Here is an 18,104-nt window from a genome sequence, read left to right as displayed (position 1 = left end):
GGAAACAATTTTCAAACTTTTGAGTCAAATCCGAATCCAAACCCCGCGTCTTCGAGTCCACGAATCACTCCAGCTTAACCCGACTCAGCAACGAGAACAAGGGGTTGGGGCGTTCGGCTTGTTTACCGGTGACTATCACTGATGGGCGATACGGTAATTTCGTCAAGAAAAGAGGGGCGATTAGTTGACACCGGATCGAAGATTCCAATTGATGGATGGGGAAGAGAAGACTAAAAAAAAAAACCCCAAAAATAGGAGAAGCATTGCGCGCCTTTCTCGCCCGTTTGAAAATTTGAGTTTTTTTTTTGTACAAGTACACTTTGAATCTGAAAAGCTTGAGATTGAGGGGTTATAACTTATACTAGCCTCCACTCAAGCAAATTGTCTCTTGCTATTCTCGGGGTCGTGAGGGAAGGATGGAGAAGATGTGCGTGGCCGTCCGCTTCCGGCCGCCCTTGGCCCAGGACAACCCAAACCCTAGTCCTCCCCCCCACTGGAGGATCGACGACAACCGCATCTCCCTTCACTCTCCTCTCGGCACTCCCATCTCCGGCATCTCCTTCGCTTTCGGTAACTAAAATTCCTTCTTCTCTTCTGATTTCTTTCTTCTCTAGGGTTTCTCTCGGGGCGCCCAATAAGCGATTAATGGTATCTTTGTTGCAGATCATGTGTTCGATCAGAGTTGCACGAATTGGAGCGTTTACGAGCGCCATACGAAGGATGTTATCCAGGCGGCAGTCAAGGGATTCAACGGTATCTTTCCTGATAATTTTATTTTTTTGATTCGTTTTTATGTACATTTAGAAAACCTTCTTGCTATGTTCGGATCATGACTTTTTTCTATTTATTTCATGATGTTTGATTCAGCATGGGCACAAACAAATTTTTTTTAGGTTCTCTAGGAAATCTTGGGCCTGAGAGTTCGTGTCATTGGATTGCTTTATCATGCTGCCTAAATGGACTATTTGCAAATCGGGTTTTGTAGGTTGGAATGTGAATTCTGTCATTGTATTTAAGCATAGAGACTAGTAGCAATCTCAGTGGTATAGGTGATTCAGACTTGGATGCTTGTATGTCGGTCAGGCAGCAGTGGGAAGTCCAGTTCATGTGATAAAAAAGAAAGTCTGGATTTATTTTGCTAACCCTGATAAGTTCGGACTAAGCATTATTTGCACTGGTGACTGTTATTTTCTAGCACAGCAGAGAGAGCTCTTAGATGATGCCTGGATATAGGGCTATCAATAGGTCAGGTTTGTGTCGGGTACCTGACTTGATCTGAACCTGGACATCCAGGTATGCATACCAAATTGCCGGGCTGATATTATTTGGGTGAATTTGAACCCGATTAGAGTAACATGTTGGTCGAGTTTCAGCTTTCATTTTTGCCAGATATCTGACCCGACCTGGCTGACATGAGTGTTTTATTATGCATTTTTATGTAAAATTATATTTAGAATTTCTAATTTTGTTATTCTCCCAACATTGGGCATTACAATATAACTAACCCCCAACCATGACTTTTATGTGTATGTTCTAGGTATAGTTTGCAATCTATGAACTCATCACATGATGAGAAGGTGATTTAAAAGCTCAACCATACTTAGCAAAAGGTTCCAAAATCGGGTCACTACAAAAGTTAAAATAGAAGAGATTTGTATGAAAAATTTCTAGCCACACAAAATATAGTTAGTTTTTCTTTCTTGAATGTACTATTGTCATAGATTGTTACACTTCCTTTAATATAGATTAGTCCATTGGGTCAATTCTTGCAACTTTTAATACCAGTAACCCCGCCATCAACTTCCAATTCATTTTCATCTATCTCACAGGTAGTCGGCTAGTAGGGTGCCGCACCCGCGTCGACGCGACGCAGGTGTAACGCCCCAAAATTTCAAACTTCCGAACCTTTCAGAAAACATGCAAGAGACTAGAAAAAATCTCTTTTCCTTAGAGTTTGTTTATGAAATCAGTGAACGACTATTCTTTTGTTAAATTTAGAAAGTCAAACTTACAACTTTGGGAATGTTAGCTAAAAGAACCCAAACTCACAATCCATGCTACTTGCAAAACACTTGAAAAAGCCACTTTCATTAAAAGAAGTTTCCAAATAGTACAAAATTCGGATATCCCAAGGGAAATCCGTTACAAAACCCAAAAACGTCCAGGACGCGAGCTAAGAGCAGAAAGCTGAAATCTTGAAGCCATCTTGCAATCGCGCCATCGCCCGTGGTGTACCCATAAAATGAGTTAGTTTCGCGAAAAACTAGTAGATGCACAAGAGAGACTATAGGAAACTGAATTAAGTACATTTAATTCAGTATGCTAAGCAGTTTAAAGCAGATATGCAGTTAAACAGGTAAGCTGTTCAAAACAAGTAGGCAGTTCAAAGCAGGTAAGCAGTTCAAAGCAAGTAAGTAGTGCAATTGTCAAACGCAGCATGACGATTCATTTGATCGTAAGCTGTGAACTACTACGCAATAAGCAAGTCTCATGACCCATCAACCAGTGTGAACAAACTTTATGTTTCGATATTACTGGCCTACGGGTACGCGCATGCAAAACGTAGAAACAACTGAAACTAGTTCGGGCGTCTGTTATTTTATGTATTTTCAATAACCTGAATAGCTAGTTGAGTCCGCTCTTAAGGGGACGACTTTAGCCGAGAGAGGATTCCCTAAAGGTAGGTACTTGGCAACAGATGCATCCAACTTCTGCAGAAGTCCATGGGATCTACCACCTAGGATAATGTCTGGTAGTCTCTTCCCCTAACTCCAATGACTGGGGAGGCCGAATCTTTGCCTGTGGGGTGGTTGTTAACAACCTGTCCGTTGGAGTTTTGTACCAATCCATCATCTCTCTTGACAAAAACACAAGGGCGAATAAGTGCGTCAGGGGTAAATTAACTGATGACTCATTCTATATGCTTTGGTCTTTTGACCTAATGAGCATCTTACCTGTGAAGGTGATCCCATTTTTATATGTTTACAACATTGTGCATTTAACACGGTTCGAGGTCGCACGACCGTCTCATCCGATCATCGCAATACTAGCGTGTAGTGCACGACTACAAGTACTCTAGGATGAAAGGGGTATAGCTCCCCAATAGGAGCCTCAACAAAAGTGATTCACAAAGATGTAATGTTTCTCAAACTTTACTTTTGACATTCTTTATCTTTTGAAACAACCAACAGCTTGTGCCACATTTGGCATGCGATTTTCTAGAATCTTATCCGCTATTGTGGTATCTACATGCCTCGCATGACTCGATACCAGCCTCGATAGACGGGATGCGATTCTCAACAGAACCCCCGCTAAGAAGCTTGCTCAAGCCCTAATTCGAGGTTACCCGAGATATATTAGATAGACGAACAGAACCAGCCAATGACATTCTTCCAAATACTTCGATTTGGGTAGTCATTGATGCTTTTGCGCAGTTCCCTAAAATCTCAAGTCTACTTTGCAGGACTGCTCACTCGAAAAGCTAGGATCCTTGTGAGGAATCCCTCTCCTTAGACGAGGATGTGTCGCTAGCTCCCGACTCAACTCTTGTCCCAAGAAAGACAGTGGTAAATGCCCCTTGCATCCTCCACGAGGATGCCTTTATGGAACATGCAATGAGCGAAAACCTGAGCGTCATCTGTAATGGCAAGGCAGTAACGAAACATTTGCAAAAGCAAGAGCCTTGGCGGAAAGCGCGACGACAAAGTAAAGACATGACAGAAAGTAAAGGACAAGGATCGCGAAACCGCGTCCTTGAGTTAAATGCGCACTCGTATAAATATATATGCATATATATATATATTTATTTAATTGTCCTTTTTAGTTAATTGAACTCAATTCAGTTGTCCAAGTTTTCCGTGCAATCTTCTCTTACCTTGGGGAGTTGCAAGCTTGCTGGTGTAAACGATTGACGGCTCGGGTCACGAAGCGCGAGCGAGATCCATCGTATGAGCTGCAAAAGCGACACTCTTAGCAAGCTAACACAAAAAATAGAAGATCAGGGGCACTGTCGCTCACTTGACATGAAGGAAGTAGAGGCAGGGGCATCGTGCCCTTGCGCACCTGCTATCAACGCAAGAAGCATGAGCGGGGATTGCGAGCCCTTGCTGACCTGCTGTCAGCAAATTACGAGGAGGTAGGGGGTTGCACCCCTGCCCTCAGAAAGCGAGGGCAGGCAGGGTTGCGCCCCTGCCTGACAAAGTAGAGGAGAGGCAGGGCCAAACCCCCTGCCTGTCAACAACGAAGGGGAGGCAGGGGGCTTCGCCCCTGCCTGACAAACATGCAAAGAGGCAGGGGCTTTACCCCTGCCTGATGAATACGCAAACAGGTAGGGGGCGAAGCCCCTGCCTGACGCTAGAGAAGAGGGAGGCAGGGGGCCTTGCCCTTACCAGTCGAAAAACAGCGGAGGCAGGGGCGATGCCCCTGCCTAAAGAGAGAAAAGGGCGCAGGGAGGGGGCTCGACTCCTCCACTAAACGACAAGGGTGCAGGGAGGGGGCTCGACCCCTCCCCAGACCAATAGAGGAAGCAAGGAGGGGCTCAAGCCCTCCCCAGACCAATAGAGGAAGCAGGGAGGGGCTTAACCCTCCCCTGCCATCAAAAGGAGCAGGGAGGGGCTCGACCCCCTCCCCTGCTGTAACAAGGAGCAGGGAAACAAAGAAGCAGGGAGGGGGGTCAACCCCTTCCCTGCATAACAGACAAGCAGGGAGGGGTTCGACCCCTCCCCCTATGTAAAGGACAAGCAGGGAGGGGCTCGACCCCTCCCCTAACATTAAAGGGACCGAGCAGGGGACTCGATCCCTCCTCTTGCGTACTACGAAGGCAGGGAGGGTTGAACCCTCCCCTGCGTAGTTTAAAGGCAGGGAGGGCTCGAGCCCTTCCCTGCGACAAACAGAGGCAGGGAGGGTCAAACCCTCCCCTACGCATGGAGATAGGGAGGGGGTTCGACCCTCCCTGGTGAAAGAAAAGGCAGGCAGGGGCCCCAAATCCCTGCTGGAACCTTTCTTACAGGCGGCAGGGGTTTTACCCCTGCCGACCTATCGGCAAAATGGCAGGGGCTTAAGCCCCTACCGGACGACTATCACCTGCCGTAACGGACCGACAGGCAGGGGCTTTTGCCCCTGTCGGTTGACGGAAGGAAGAAGAAAAGGGGGAGAGAGAGACGGAAGGAAAAGGAGAAGAAGTCGGTGCGCACCTGGAGGTCGGCGGCGTCGGCGATGTCGATCGGAACAAAAGGGAAGGGATGGCACTGGGGTCGCAGCCACCCGCTGGGAGCCGTCGGTGTTCGGGGAAGGCCCCACGCGGGGGTGGCTTGGGCTTGCTCCGACGAATCGAGGGAGAGGGAGAGGGAGAGGGAGAGGGGAAGGCGGTGAGGTTGCCGGTGCGGGGTGAAAAGGGAGAGGAAGTCGGGGTACCGAGAGAGAGAGACAAGAGGGCGAGAGGGGGAGAGTGTAGAGAGAGCAGGAGAGACGAGGGGAAGGAGGTTTCGAGAAACCTCCCCCCTTACCTCGCTGTCCTTAAAGGGCACGAGAGGCGGTGCCTCCATTGGATCCGGGTCGGGTCCGGATCCGACCTGAATCCAAGTTAAATTTTTTTTTTTGTGTTTTACATCCTACCCTCCTTAAAATAATTTCGTCCGCAAAATTCCTATTGCATTCATTGGTCAAAATACAAGTTAGAGTATTTTTCCCTGATATCAGACTCAGGCTCCCATGTATATTCATTTATTCCATGGTGTTGACAACGTACATTTACAAGAGAAATCATTTTTGATCTGAGCACTTGGTCTCGACGATCAATGATTGCCACATGTCTTTCCTCGAACGTCAAGTCTTTTTGGATGTCCACATCATCGTAATGAATGATGTGCGATGCGTCGTGAACATATCTTCTCAACATAGATACGTGGAAGACATTGTGGATCTGAGCGTATTGAGGAGACAATGCAACAGGATAAGCCGCCTCACTGCTTCGATCCAGGATCTCAAATGGTCCGACGAATCGGGGACTCAACTTTCCCTTCTTCCTGAACCGAAAAATGCTCTTTGTAAGAGATACCTTAACCAAAACCATCTCCCATTGAGAATACGAGCTCTCGACGTCGACGATCGGCGTAACACTTCTGCCGACATTGCGCGAAACACAAACGTTCCTTGATCATCTGCACTTGCTGAGTATAGTGCTGTAGTGCTATTGGTGAAACCTGCGTCCGTTCACCAACTTCGTTTCAGTAAACAGGTGATCGACAAGGCTTCCCGTACAAGGCTTCGTACGGGGCCATTTCGATGCTCGCATGATAACTGTTATTATACGCGAATTCTGCCAACCCGGTATTAGAGTCTCATTCTCCCTTCCAGTCCATCATGCAAGCTCGCAACATGTCGTCCAAAGTCTGAATCGTACGTTCAAATTGTTCATCGGTCTGAGGGTGGAAGGTAGTGCTGAATTTCAGTTTCGTGCCTAAAGCCAACTGCTGCTGCCCCCAAAACCTGGAGGTGAACCTCGGGTCACGATCGGAGATGATTGACACATGAACACCGTGCAATCTCACAATCTCTCGGACATAGAGGTCCGCCAAGCTGTCTAGTGACTGACTGAGGGGGATAGGGAGAAAATGCGCCGATTTAGTGAGTCGATCCACGATTACCCAAATCACATCGTGTTTCCTCCGTGTCCTCGGCAAATCGACGATGAAGTCCATTGTGATGTCCTCCCACTTCCATTGTGAAATCTCCATCTGCTGCATCACTCCGCCTAGTCGCTGGTGCTCGATCTTAATCTGTTGGCAAGTCAAGCACTTTGAAACGTACTCGGCTACGTCTCGCTTCATTCCGCTCCACCAATATCTGCGCAGCAAATCTTTGAACATCTTCGTGCCGCCAGGGTGAATCGTGTACTTGGACTTGTGGGCTTCTGCGAGAATCTCATCTCTCAAAATAGGATCTTCTGACACCCAAAGACGATCCTTATGCCATACACTTTCTTCCTCACTCAGACGGAAGGGGGTATCGGGCCGCTGCGATAGTGCCTTCAGCTTTTTCTACTGCGCATTGATCTTCTATCTGACAAAGATCTTGGACAATAGCTCAAGTTGAGCTACCATGCTGGAAAGACTGATCGAATATTCAGTGACCGCAAACGGTTCCCACGATACCAGATCCTCGATCAGCTTCCACCCAGCGAATAACAAGCTAATGAAAACGCTGGGAGACTTGCGGCTCAGAGCGTCGGCTACGACGTTCGCTTTTCCCGGGTGGTAGGACAGGGTAAAGTCGTAATCCTTAAGGAATTCCAACTAACGCCGCCGCCTCATATTTAGCTCCTTCTGCGAAAATAAGTATTTTAGGCTCTTGTGATCTGTAAAAGCCTCAAATCGCTCGTACAAATAGTGCCGCCATATCTTCAATGCGAAGACCACCACTGCTAACTCCAAATCATGAGTCTGATAATTCTTCTCATGAATTTTAAGTTGGCGCGATGCATAAGCGATCACTCTATCGTTCTGCATTAGAACGCAACCCAAGCCTGTCCCGAAAGCGTTGGTGTAAATTATGAAACCGCCTTGACCTGAAGTTAAGGCCAAAATAGGAGCAGTCGTAAGACGTTCCTTCAATATCTGAAAACTGCTATCACATTTGACGTCCCACACGAACTTAGTTTATTTCTTTAGGAGCTTCGTCATGGGTAGAGAGACCTTAGAAAAGTCCTGGATAAATCTTCGGTAATACCCAACTAATCCAAGAAAACTCCTGATGTCACGAACATTCCTCGACTGCTGCCAACTGAGTACAACCTCAACCTTCGTTGGATCCATAGACACACCTTCCTTGGAGATGACATGCCCTAAAAACGTGATCTCCTTGAGCCAAAACTCGCACTTGGAGTACTTAGCGAACATACGCTTCTTTCACAAGGTTTCGAGAATTACTCTCAAGTGCTCCCGATGTTACTCCTAGCTGTCTGAATACACCAGGATGTCGTCGATGAACACGATCACAAAGGTGTCCAAGAAGGGTTTGAACACCGTATTCATGAGATCCATGAATGCTGCAGGAGCGTTAGTGAGTTCGAAGGGCATGACCGTAAATTCGTAATGCACATATCTGGTCCGAAATGCCGTCTTTGAGATGTCATCTTCCTTAATTCTGAGTTGATGGTGTAACGCCTCGACAGACGTGCATAGCTCAATGAGTAGCATACTGAACTACCGAGTAAGCAAGCAATCAAGTCACATCACAACACGCATATCTCATAATCATGTGCGTAGGTTATATCTTGTTCTCGTTATGAGCTGACCATTGTGGGTACGCACAAGGCAAAACCGTAGAAACAACCGAGATCGATTCGGGGGTCCATTATGCTATGTATTTTATTATACCCCGAATGATTGACTGAGTCCGTTCCTAAGGGGATGACCAGTGGCTAAGAGAGTAAGTCCCCAAAGGCAAACAGGGCCTACGGATGCATCCAACTTCTGCAGAAGTACCAGGTGACTACCACCTAGGATAATTATGGTAGCCCTATTTCCCCTCACCTCCGATGACTGGGAAAGCCAGACCTTTGCCCATAATATCTATTAATGGCCTGTCTATCAGAGTTTTGTACCATCCATCCTCTCTCTTGATGAACCATCCCGAACGGGCACGACAGGGGTTTTCTTAACCGCCGTCTCATTCTACATGCTCTGGTCTTTCGACCCAATCGAGCATTTTGCCTGTGAAGGCGTATAATTATCATTATGTGAATTACACGCGCCATTGCGCGTTCGAGGCAACCACACACCTCTCATCCTACTCACCGCAGTACGCAACGTACTTGTTAAAAAATACAACCACAATGAGAGGGGTAAGGATCTCTCGCAGGAAATCCCCCAACACATCTGCTTTACAGAAGTCCACAATGAACTCATTCAAGTTCCAACTTATCGTGCTCGGGTCCTTTAGACAATCACAAGTATTCTACCTATTAGGCGAATGTCAACATAACGAGATTTAACTTAAAGTGTCAATACACATTTCGAGGTTATTATAGACCTCTCGTCCTGCTCTTCGTGGTTTAAACATATCGTACGTGACTAAGAGTACAACTACAAGAGGAGGAACATGGATTCCTCATAAGAAATCCATCAACAATAATCTCGCGAAAGAAGGAAGTGCGCCAACTATCTTGGTTTGACCAGAAAGCCTAGAAACTAGGTCTCGCATTAGAGGTGATGTAACGCCGATCTAGCGATGGCGCAAGTATCTCGATATGATTCTCGCCCTACTCGTGCACAGGCTCCTAAACAGGGTTATCAGAGTCGTATCAGATAGGCGAACTAAAGTTGTAACACACCTCTCCCAAATACATCGATTTGGGAGATCCAACCGCTATCTCGCAAAAGGCTTTCGAAAATATGCTTTACAAAGCTATACATCTTTGAAAATAGGTTTGCACCTAAGACCATCATTTTGGAGAACCGAAGTGCATAAGTGTGTGTCGTGGCTTTTAAAACAAATAAGTGAAACAGTAAACACTATACACTCGAAGCTACACTTAGGGAGTGCAAGCTGACAAGGGGCAAACCCGTGCACATTATAGTGTTGTGGCAAATCGACGAGCAAGACTCGATGTGCGAAGCTGCACCTCAAGCGTAAAACGCACAAGCCACACACGAGGTATGAAATCATACCTTGACAATCGAAACACACAAGCAGACAACTACGTAGGCAACTCACGGGGTATGAGATCCTATCCTGACTAAGCAAGTGCAAAAGATGACTCGCAAGGCATGGAGTTGTACCTCGATTAAACGATAAGCGTAAGCAAGTAAATGAGCATACAATAGAAATAAGAATACATACACAAGCAAAGCATATGCATGAAGTGCGACAACAAAGTAAGGACGAACAACACATACAAAAAGTAAGTACAAAAGCAAGCACGACCACAACAGGAAGGTAAGGTAGTAAGTAGTAAAGCCATGACGCATAAAGCGCGGGGCAACAAAAGTAAATGCAGAAAGTAAAGTGCGAGAACGTAAAGGAGGACCAGGATTGCATCCTGGAGAAAAAGGCATACATATACAAGTAAATGCCATGGCGCAAAGCGCAGGGCAACATGAAAGTAAAGTACAAAAAGTAAAGAGGACAAGGATCGCAAAACCGCGTCCTTGAGTTAAAATGACATGAACTATAAAGACATGAATTAAAAGCCTGACACATATAGCGCGACAACAACAGAAAAGAAAAGTGCAAGAAAGTAAAGAGAACAAGGATCGCGAAACCGCGTCCTTGAATGTAAGACATACGTATATATTTTATACGTATACATATATCATCATCCTCTTTTAGTTATCTTTCCTTATTTAGCATTTATCCGTTTATTGTCCTTTTACACAAGAATCCCCTACCTTGAGGGGTTGCGGGTCCTCGTACGCGTGCAACGTAGGTAAGCACGAGCTCGAGCCACTAAGGCGAGCTGGATCCACCATTCAACCTGCGATGCTTAGAACATTAGTAATATGCCATAATACAAACGAGAAGCGGGCCCAGTAAGACATGCAGTGGTACCCGACCCCAAATACGAGGGTAGGCAGAAAGGTAAGCTTCCTGCAAAAAAGCAACAGAGGCAGCAAGGTAGGGAGTCCTGGGTTCCCTACCTGCTGGAGTAGCAATGGCCCCCTGACAGAGCCTTGCTGACCACCGACAGTAAACAGTGGCAGAGGCAGGGAGCCTTGCTTCCTGCATGCCCGAAGAGTAGAGAGGGCTTAGCCCCCAGCCACACGAGCAGGAACAGGGAGGCCTGCTCCCAGACTGTCAGAAATGCAGGGGCAGAGACACTACACCCTGCCCGCGAGGATGCAGGAGGCAAGGGCCTCACCCCTGCCTGGCAAAAAGCCACAGACGCAGGGACAGAAAAGGCAAGGGAGGGAGCAGAGGCTCCCTGCCAAACCTGCCACAACAAGACAGGATAGGGGGCGCAACCCCCTGTTGGAAACGAGACAGGTAGGGGATCTGGCCCTGCTGGCAACACGATCAAGGCAAGGGGGCAAAGCCCCTTGCCGGCAAAACACAAGAGAGCAGGGGGAGCTTCGCCCCCTGCTGGGAAACACAAAGTAAGGGGAGCCTCGCCCCCTCCCAGAAAACACAAGAGGGACAGGGGGAGAGGAACCCCCTGTCGATAAGACAAACGGCAGGCAAAACAAGAGGGGCAAGGGGAGCAGGGCCCCCTGTCGACAAAACAAATGGCAGGGGGACGGAGCCCCCTGTCGACACAGCAAGAAGGGCAGGGGGAAGCGGAGCCCCCTGCCGACCCAACAAGGACAGGGGGGAGCGGAGCCCCCTGCCAACAAAGCGAATGGCAGGGGGACAGAGCCCCCTGCCGGCACAAGAAGGGCAGGGGGAAGCGGAGCCCCCCTGTCGACCCAGCAGGGACAGGGGGAGCGAAGCTCCCTGCCGACAAAGCGAATGGCAGGGGGATGGAGCCCCCTGCCGGCACAACAAGAAGGGAAGGGGGAAGCGGAGCCCCCCTGCCGACCCAGCAAGGACAGGGGGGGCGAAGCCCCCTACCGACAAAGCGAATGACAGGGGGACGGAGCCCCCTGCCGGCACAATAAGAAAGGCAGGGGGAAGCGGAGCCCCCTTGACGACCCAACAAGGACAGGGGGAACAGAGCCCCCTGCCGACAAGAGGCGACGATAGGGGGCTCAGCCCCCTGTTGGTCAACCCCTCAGAAAGGAGAAGAAGAAGAGGGAGGGTTTACCTTGGAAGACCGCGACAACGGGGGAGTCGAGGGTACTCGGGGTTCCGGCAAGGCGTAGCCGGCGTCGAGGCTGCTCTGATGTTGGGTGGTGTTAGCCCAACATGAGAGAAAAAGGGGAAGACCGACGCGACTGTCGCCGACAGCAACCGTCGATGGTCACGGTGGTCGAGAAGGGAAGAAAAGGGGAAACGAGGGATCGTCGATCGGAAGGGTTGCCAGCGTCTGCAAGGAAGCTGACGAAGGAGAGGAGGTGAAGAGGTGGTTCACCGAAGCTCCGGTGAGGGTCGCCGACAGCTCGAAGGTTGTCGACGCTCAGAGGTTGTCGGCAGCTCCGATCGTCGACGTTTGCAGAAGAAGGGGGAGAAGGAACGAGAAGCAGTGGCAGTGGTGGTGGCGTTGTCGCCTGGCGGCAGTGCTCGCCGACGACGGTGAGTCAGGAAAGGTGATGAGAAGGAGACTCTGACATCGAGGGCTTTGGCGTAGCCGACAGTCAGACGGGAGGAGACAGGGAAGTCGGCGACACGACGACGACTCTGGTCGCAGATGGCCGCAGAGGAAGGGGCGATGACCGGCGGTGGGTGGTCACTGTCGCCGACGACAACAGTCGCGGGGGACGAGAGGAGATGGGAGCGACGAATTGGAGAGAGAAGGGGCCAAGGCTTTTGCCCCTCGCTTGAGGCGCCTGCGTGTAACACCCCAAAAGTTTGACTTGAGACAAGAAGATTTGAATGAAATTCCCTTAGAAAGTCAGAGTTTGCAGCTAAGATTTTTTTTTGGTGATACCAGAGGTTTTCAATAAAAGCACAAGTCGATTCTTCTGAGCACGTTAGCCAAAAGATTTAGCAAAACCCATTTCTTAACTAAGCCAAGCAGTGAACAAAAAGCTCGAAAAGATTTTATCGGTAAAAAAATTCAGTCTGTACAGAACAGTGAGGTCATCCACCCCTAACAACAAAAGTACAAAACCCAAAGCAAAGTAGCCAGAACACCGACAAGAAAGGTGAGACTTTGATCATGCAGCATTGCACCGCCGCCTATAAGGAGAGCCTACCTGTCACCTACACCCAAAAGAATGGGGTCAGTCGTGTAAAAACTGGTAGGTGCGCAAAAAGAACAAGGAGAATAACAACTAATCTAAAGCATGCTCATAACTGAGCAAATAGAACCTTATGATAGAAACTGGTGCAACCGGCAGAAAGCAAGAGAATAACCAAAACTGTAGCAAAACTATCATAAGTATCATCATGAGTACAACCAGGCTAATATTACAATGATCACAAATCTAACTGTAAGCAGTTGCAATATGACTAACCATGCTTACTTTTTAACTATCGCAAGTAACAAACCAGTAGCAAGGTAAAACATGTAGTCAAGCTCAAGAGCAAAGAACTGCTGTGACATCACCAAGGTGTCAATCTAATAATACTGTGAGCATGTCATATTTTGTTCTGATTATTAACTGGCCATTGTGGGTACGCACAATATATAAAATGTAGAAACAACCGAGATCGATCCGAGGGTCTATTATGCTATGTATTTTATTATACCCCGAACGACTGACTCAGTCCACTCCTAAGGAGACGACCAGTGGCCAAGCTAGTAAGTCCCCAAAGGCAAACAAGGCCTAAGGATGCATCCAACTTCTGCAGAAGTGTCAGGCAACTACCACCTATGATACTTATGGTAGCCTCCATGTTCCCTACCTCCGATGACTGGGAACAATCGAACCTTTGCTTGAAATAACCATTATTGACTTGTCCATCGGAGTTTTTGTATCATCCATCCTCTCCCTTGATGAACCATCTCGAACAAGTACGACGATGAGTTTTTCTTCATCATCGCCTTGTTCTATATGCCCTGGTCTATTTGACCCACTCGAGCATCTTGCCTGTCAAGGCGCATGATTATTATTTAGTAAATGTCCACAATTATGCTTTATTGCATACCATGAGGTTTATCCACCTCGCGCTACTCATCGTAGTATCACACGACATCATTGCCAGGGGACGTGACTACGATGATAGCCAAGGGCCACAAGGAGGCACCCAAAACAAGCTCAACCCTGTTAGCATTCTCGACAGAAACCTGAGCAATAGAAACAATGGCATAATCGCAATTTACATGGCGCAGGCAAGAAATAAAGCAACAAGAGCGTAAAACAAGCAAGTCGAGAACAAATCCAAGGCGCATAAAGCGTGGGGCAACAGAAAGGTAAAGTGCTGAAAAGTAAATACCTAAGACGCATAAAGCACAGGGCGACAGAAAAGTAAAGTGCTGAAAAGTAAATAGCCAAGACGCATAAAGCGCGGGGCGACAAAAAAGTAAAGTGCTGAAAAGTAAATAGGACAAGGATCACGAAACCACGTCCTTGAGTTAAAAGGCAGAAAATCAAGCCTATGTACATAAAGCGCGGCGACAACAGAAAGTAAAGTGTTGAAAAGACAAAGAGGACAAGGATCACAAAGCCCTGCCCTTGAGTTAAAGAACGTACATATATAACTTATATGTATATGTGTATAATCGTCCTCTTGTTCGATTATCTTTTCTTTAGTTTTGTTCATTCAAGGTCCTTTTACGTAACTTTCCCCTACCTTGGGGGTTGCGAGTTCCCAAACGCCTGCGGGCGTAAGTGCGAATGGTCTCGAGCCACGGGACACGAGTGCGCTCCGTCGTGCAACCTGCAAGCGCATAAGAAAGGTTAACGTGAAAGCCAAAGTCAGAAAACGGGTCCGACAACACCTGCAACAGTGCCAGACCACCCAGACAGGAGCTCCCTATGAGAAGGCAGTGGAGGGAGCACGACGAGGAGGACAGGAGAAGCATAGCCCCTATCAACAAGAAAAGAGGGATAGGGGGAACAGAGCCCCCTGTCGACACAACAGATGGCAGGGGGCTCCGCCCCCTTTGTCGGCAAACAAAGAGTGACAAGGGGAATGGAGCCCCCTGTCGACACAACATATGGCGGGGGGCTCCGCCCCCCTACCGGCAAACAAACGAGGGATAGGGGGAACAAAGCCCCCTGTCGACAAAGCAGATGGTAGGGGGCTCCGCCCCCCTGCCGACAAACAAAGAGTGACAGGGGGAACAGAGCCCCCTTTCGAACACAGCAAGTGGTAGGGGGCTCCACCCCCTGCCGACAAACAAAGAGTGACAGGGGGAACGGAGCCCCCTGTCGACACAACAGATGGCAGGGGCCTCCGCTCCCCCTGTCGGCAAGCAAACGAGGGACAGGGGGAACAAAGCCCCCTGTCGACAAAGCAGATGGTAGGGGGCTTCGCCCCCCCTGTCGGCACGCAAACGAGGGACATGGGGAATAGAGCCCCCTGTCGACAAAGCAGATGGCAGGGGGCTTCGTCCCCCTGCCGACAAACAAAGAGTGACAGGGGGAACAAAGCCCCCTATCAAACATAGCAGGTGGCAAGGGGCTCCGCCCCCCTACAGGCAAACAAAGAGTGACAGGGGGAACAAAGCCCCCTGTCGACACAACAGATGGCAGGGGGCTCCGCTCCCTCTGTCGGCAAGCAAACGAGGGACAGGGGGAACGGAGCCCCCTGTCGACAAAGCAGATGGTAGGGGGATCCGCCCCCTTGTCGGCAAACAAATGAGGGACAGGGGGAACAAAGTCCCCCTATCGACACAACGAATCAGCAGGGGGCTCCATCCCCCTGCCGGCAAGAGAAAGGGGAACACAGGGAACAGAGTCTCCCTGTCGACACAACGAGCAACAGAGGGGAGGGGTTTTACTTGGGAGCTACCAACGACGACTCGGGTGTCACCGGCAGACGCAGAGGAAAAAGGGTGGCTTCAGGGACGTCGGACGAGGTCGTCAGAACGGAAGGTGGAGGCGGTGGGTCGCTGGCGCCCACGCAGCATAGAATGGAAGAAGGTGGTGGCCGACGGCTTCAGTCGTTGACACTCGCCCGGAGGGTGAGATGGTCGGCGGCTCCGATCGTCGGCAACAGTGGTTATGGGAGACTGAGAAGAGACGGAAGAAGCAGAGAGGAGAGAGAACGGACGAGGGCATTTGCCCCTCGCCCGAGGCGCCTGTGCCTTTTTAAAAGGCACAGGCTTCTCGAATCATCGAGAAGCCGGGTCCAGGCTGGGCTCGGATCCGATACCGCAGACCGACCGAGGCACGTGTTCGACACGTGCCTAGCACGTGTCCCACACGTGTCACACTTTTTTAAGTGGACTTTACATCGTGTCTTTTAAAAGACACATGCTTCTCGATCGTTTGAGAAGTCGGGCCGGGCTCGAGTCCAGCTCGGATCCGACACGACGGGCAAACGGCGACACGTGCCTAGCACGTGTCCTATTTTTTTTGTTAACAGGCTTTACAAATGGTACCCAGATCTAAGGTCGATCTTTGAAAAGATCTTGGCTCTCTGCAACTGGTCGAACAGATCTTCGATGCATGGCAATGAGTACTTATTCTTTATTGTTGCCTGGTTGAGCATCTGATAGTCGATGCACAACCGCAATGATCCGTCCTTCTTTTTCACGAATAAAACAGCAGCACCCCAGGGCGAGACGCTAGGGCGAATGAATCCCTGATCCATCAACTCCTGCAACTGTTTCTTAAGCTCTTCGAGCTCTGTTGGCGCCATCCGATATGGAGCTTTTGAATTGGCGCAATACCCGACAACAACTCGATGCTGAACTACACCTCACGCGGCGGAGGAAGTCCTGACAGTTCTTTCGGGATGACGTCTAGAAAATCTCGAACCACCTCCAAGTTTGCAATTGTGACTCGCGTTGGCTCAGACTGGATGACATTGACCAAGAAGGCAGTGCATCCCTTCCTCGGGTAGTTCTGCGCCTTTAGCGACAAAATCAACTTGCTCGCTCGAACGGGTTTCACGATCTTTAATTCTACCTTGGGCATTCCTAGTGCAGATAAAACAATCCTGCTATCTTGGCATGATACGTGTGCAACCAATCCATGCCTAGGATGACGTCAAATTTTGTCAAATCTAGTAGGATAGCACAAGCCGGTAAATGCCGATCTGCCAAGACTACGTCCAACTTTGGTACGTAGGCCGCACAAATGGTGTTTTTCCCAATCGGGTTATACACTTCAAGGGTATTATGCAAGGGTTTACAGGTATATGTAAAAACTTGACAAAATTTACCGAAATAAAAGAGTGTGTGACACCACAATAAAAAAGCATAAAGGCCGCTTGGTTAGCAATAAAAAAGGGTACCTTGCACTAGGTCGCCCTTGGTCAACTGCTCGGCCTTGGCGGTGTTGACGCGTCCCGGCGACTTCCTCTGACCGCTTGACTGCGGTTGCGACGACTGATGCTGCTGCTGTGGCCGAGGGAGCAGAGGTGCTCCGATGTTCTGCCTGAGGTCATCAACCGCCTTTTTGCGATAATCACGGAGGTAGTGGCATATCTTGCCACAATACAGGCATCTATCTGCCTGTCTCAAGCGGGCACGGCTGCCCAAAGTGAGATTGTCGGCATCTGGCGCATACATTGCCAGCCTGCTGCCTGGCTGGAGGGTTGCCCTAAGGCCGCTGACGCTTCGAAGGAGGAAACTATTTCTTTCCTCCTTCGATCTTTATGGGAAAGAATGAACGTTTGCCTGGGCCGCCAGATGGTGTCTTTGGCTCACCACCCACAACGGGTGGTTTCCTGCTCTGCGTACTCTTAGAGCGCTCCTAGGCTTCACTCAGGAGGGTGGCGGCAGCAACTGCCACAAAGAAGGTTGATGGCATACTAGTTAGGACCTGATACATGAGCCCCTCCTTCAGCCTCCGAATAAACTTTCCTGCCCGCTTGTGATCATTTGCGAATAGGTTGGGGCAGTAGGGTTCCAAACTCTGGAATTTGGCGATATAATCCGTCAAACTCGAATTGCCCTGGCTGAGCTCCAAGAACTCCACCTTCTTCTTCTCCCTCGCATCAGGCGGGAAGTAGTTCTCCAAGAAAGCCTTTCTGAAAGCTTCCTAAAGAATTGGTGAAATTACCGGAAACTGCACACCCCAGGCCATCTTCCACCAATTGCGGGCATTGTCCTTCAGTCTGAAGGTCCCATATAACATCTTCTTGTCGTCAGAGACTGACAAGACCTCAATCACTCGTTCCACCTCCTTCACCCAGTTATCGACTATTTTTGGGTCGGGCTTGTCGTCGAAGGGGTCAAGCTTCAAAAATTTCTCATAGGTCACTGCGGTATGTTGGCTCGATTTAGGAACGGGTGCTTGATTCCTTTGGGAACGAATCTGGTCTCGCATAGCCGCTGCAAGGGTACTTAGGAAATCCATCACGAATCCTTGCTATTCTGACCATTCGTCAGCAAAATCGTCGTTCGAGTTCCTTACCATCCTTGAAGTAAACAAGGGATACCAAAGATTAGA

At 49.0% G+C, this 18,104-nt stretch overlaps 1 protein-coding gene across 1 annotated transcript in view; it reads left to right on the top strand.

The window, feature by feature from the left end:
- The first annotated feature begins 412 nt into the window (after positions 1-412).
- The window catches only part of ZCF125 (P-loop containing nucleoside triphosphate hydrolases superfamily protein), a 75,498-nt gene continuing 57,806 nt past the window's right edge, over positions 413-18,104 (top strand). The window contains exons 1-2 of the mRNA XM_090007367.1: positions 413-570; positions 664-753. Coding sequence (XP_089863493.1) covers positions 417-570; positions 664-753 — 244 coding nt within the window. The 5' untranslated portion in view covers positions 413-416. The remainder of the gene's footprint in view (positions 571-663; positions 754-18,104) is intronic.

The sequence above is a fragment of the Nuphar pumila genome, chromosome 1 (assembly GCF_984573655.1).
Source record: "Nuphar pumila chromosome 1, dmNupPumi1.hap1.1, whole genome shotgun sequence".
In the NCBI taxonomy this organism is placed as follows: domain Eukaryota; kingdom Viridiplantae; phylum Streptophyta; class Magnoliopsida; order Nymphaeales; family Nymphaeaceae; genus Nuphar; species Nuphar pumila.
The sequence above is the reverse complement of the archived record's forward strand: the minus strand, read 5'-3'. Positions and strand labels throughout refer to the sequence as shown.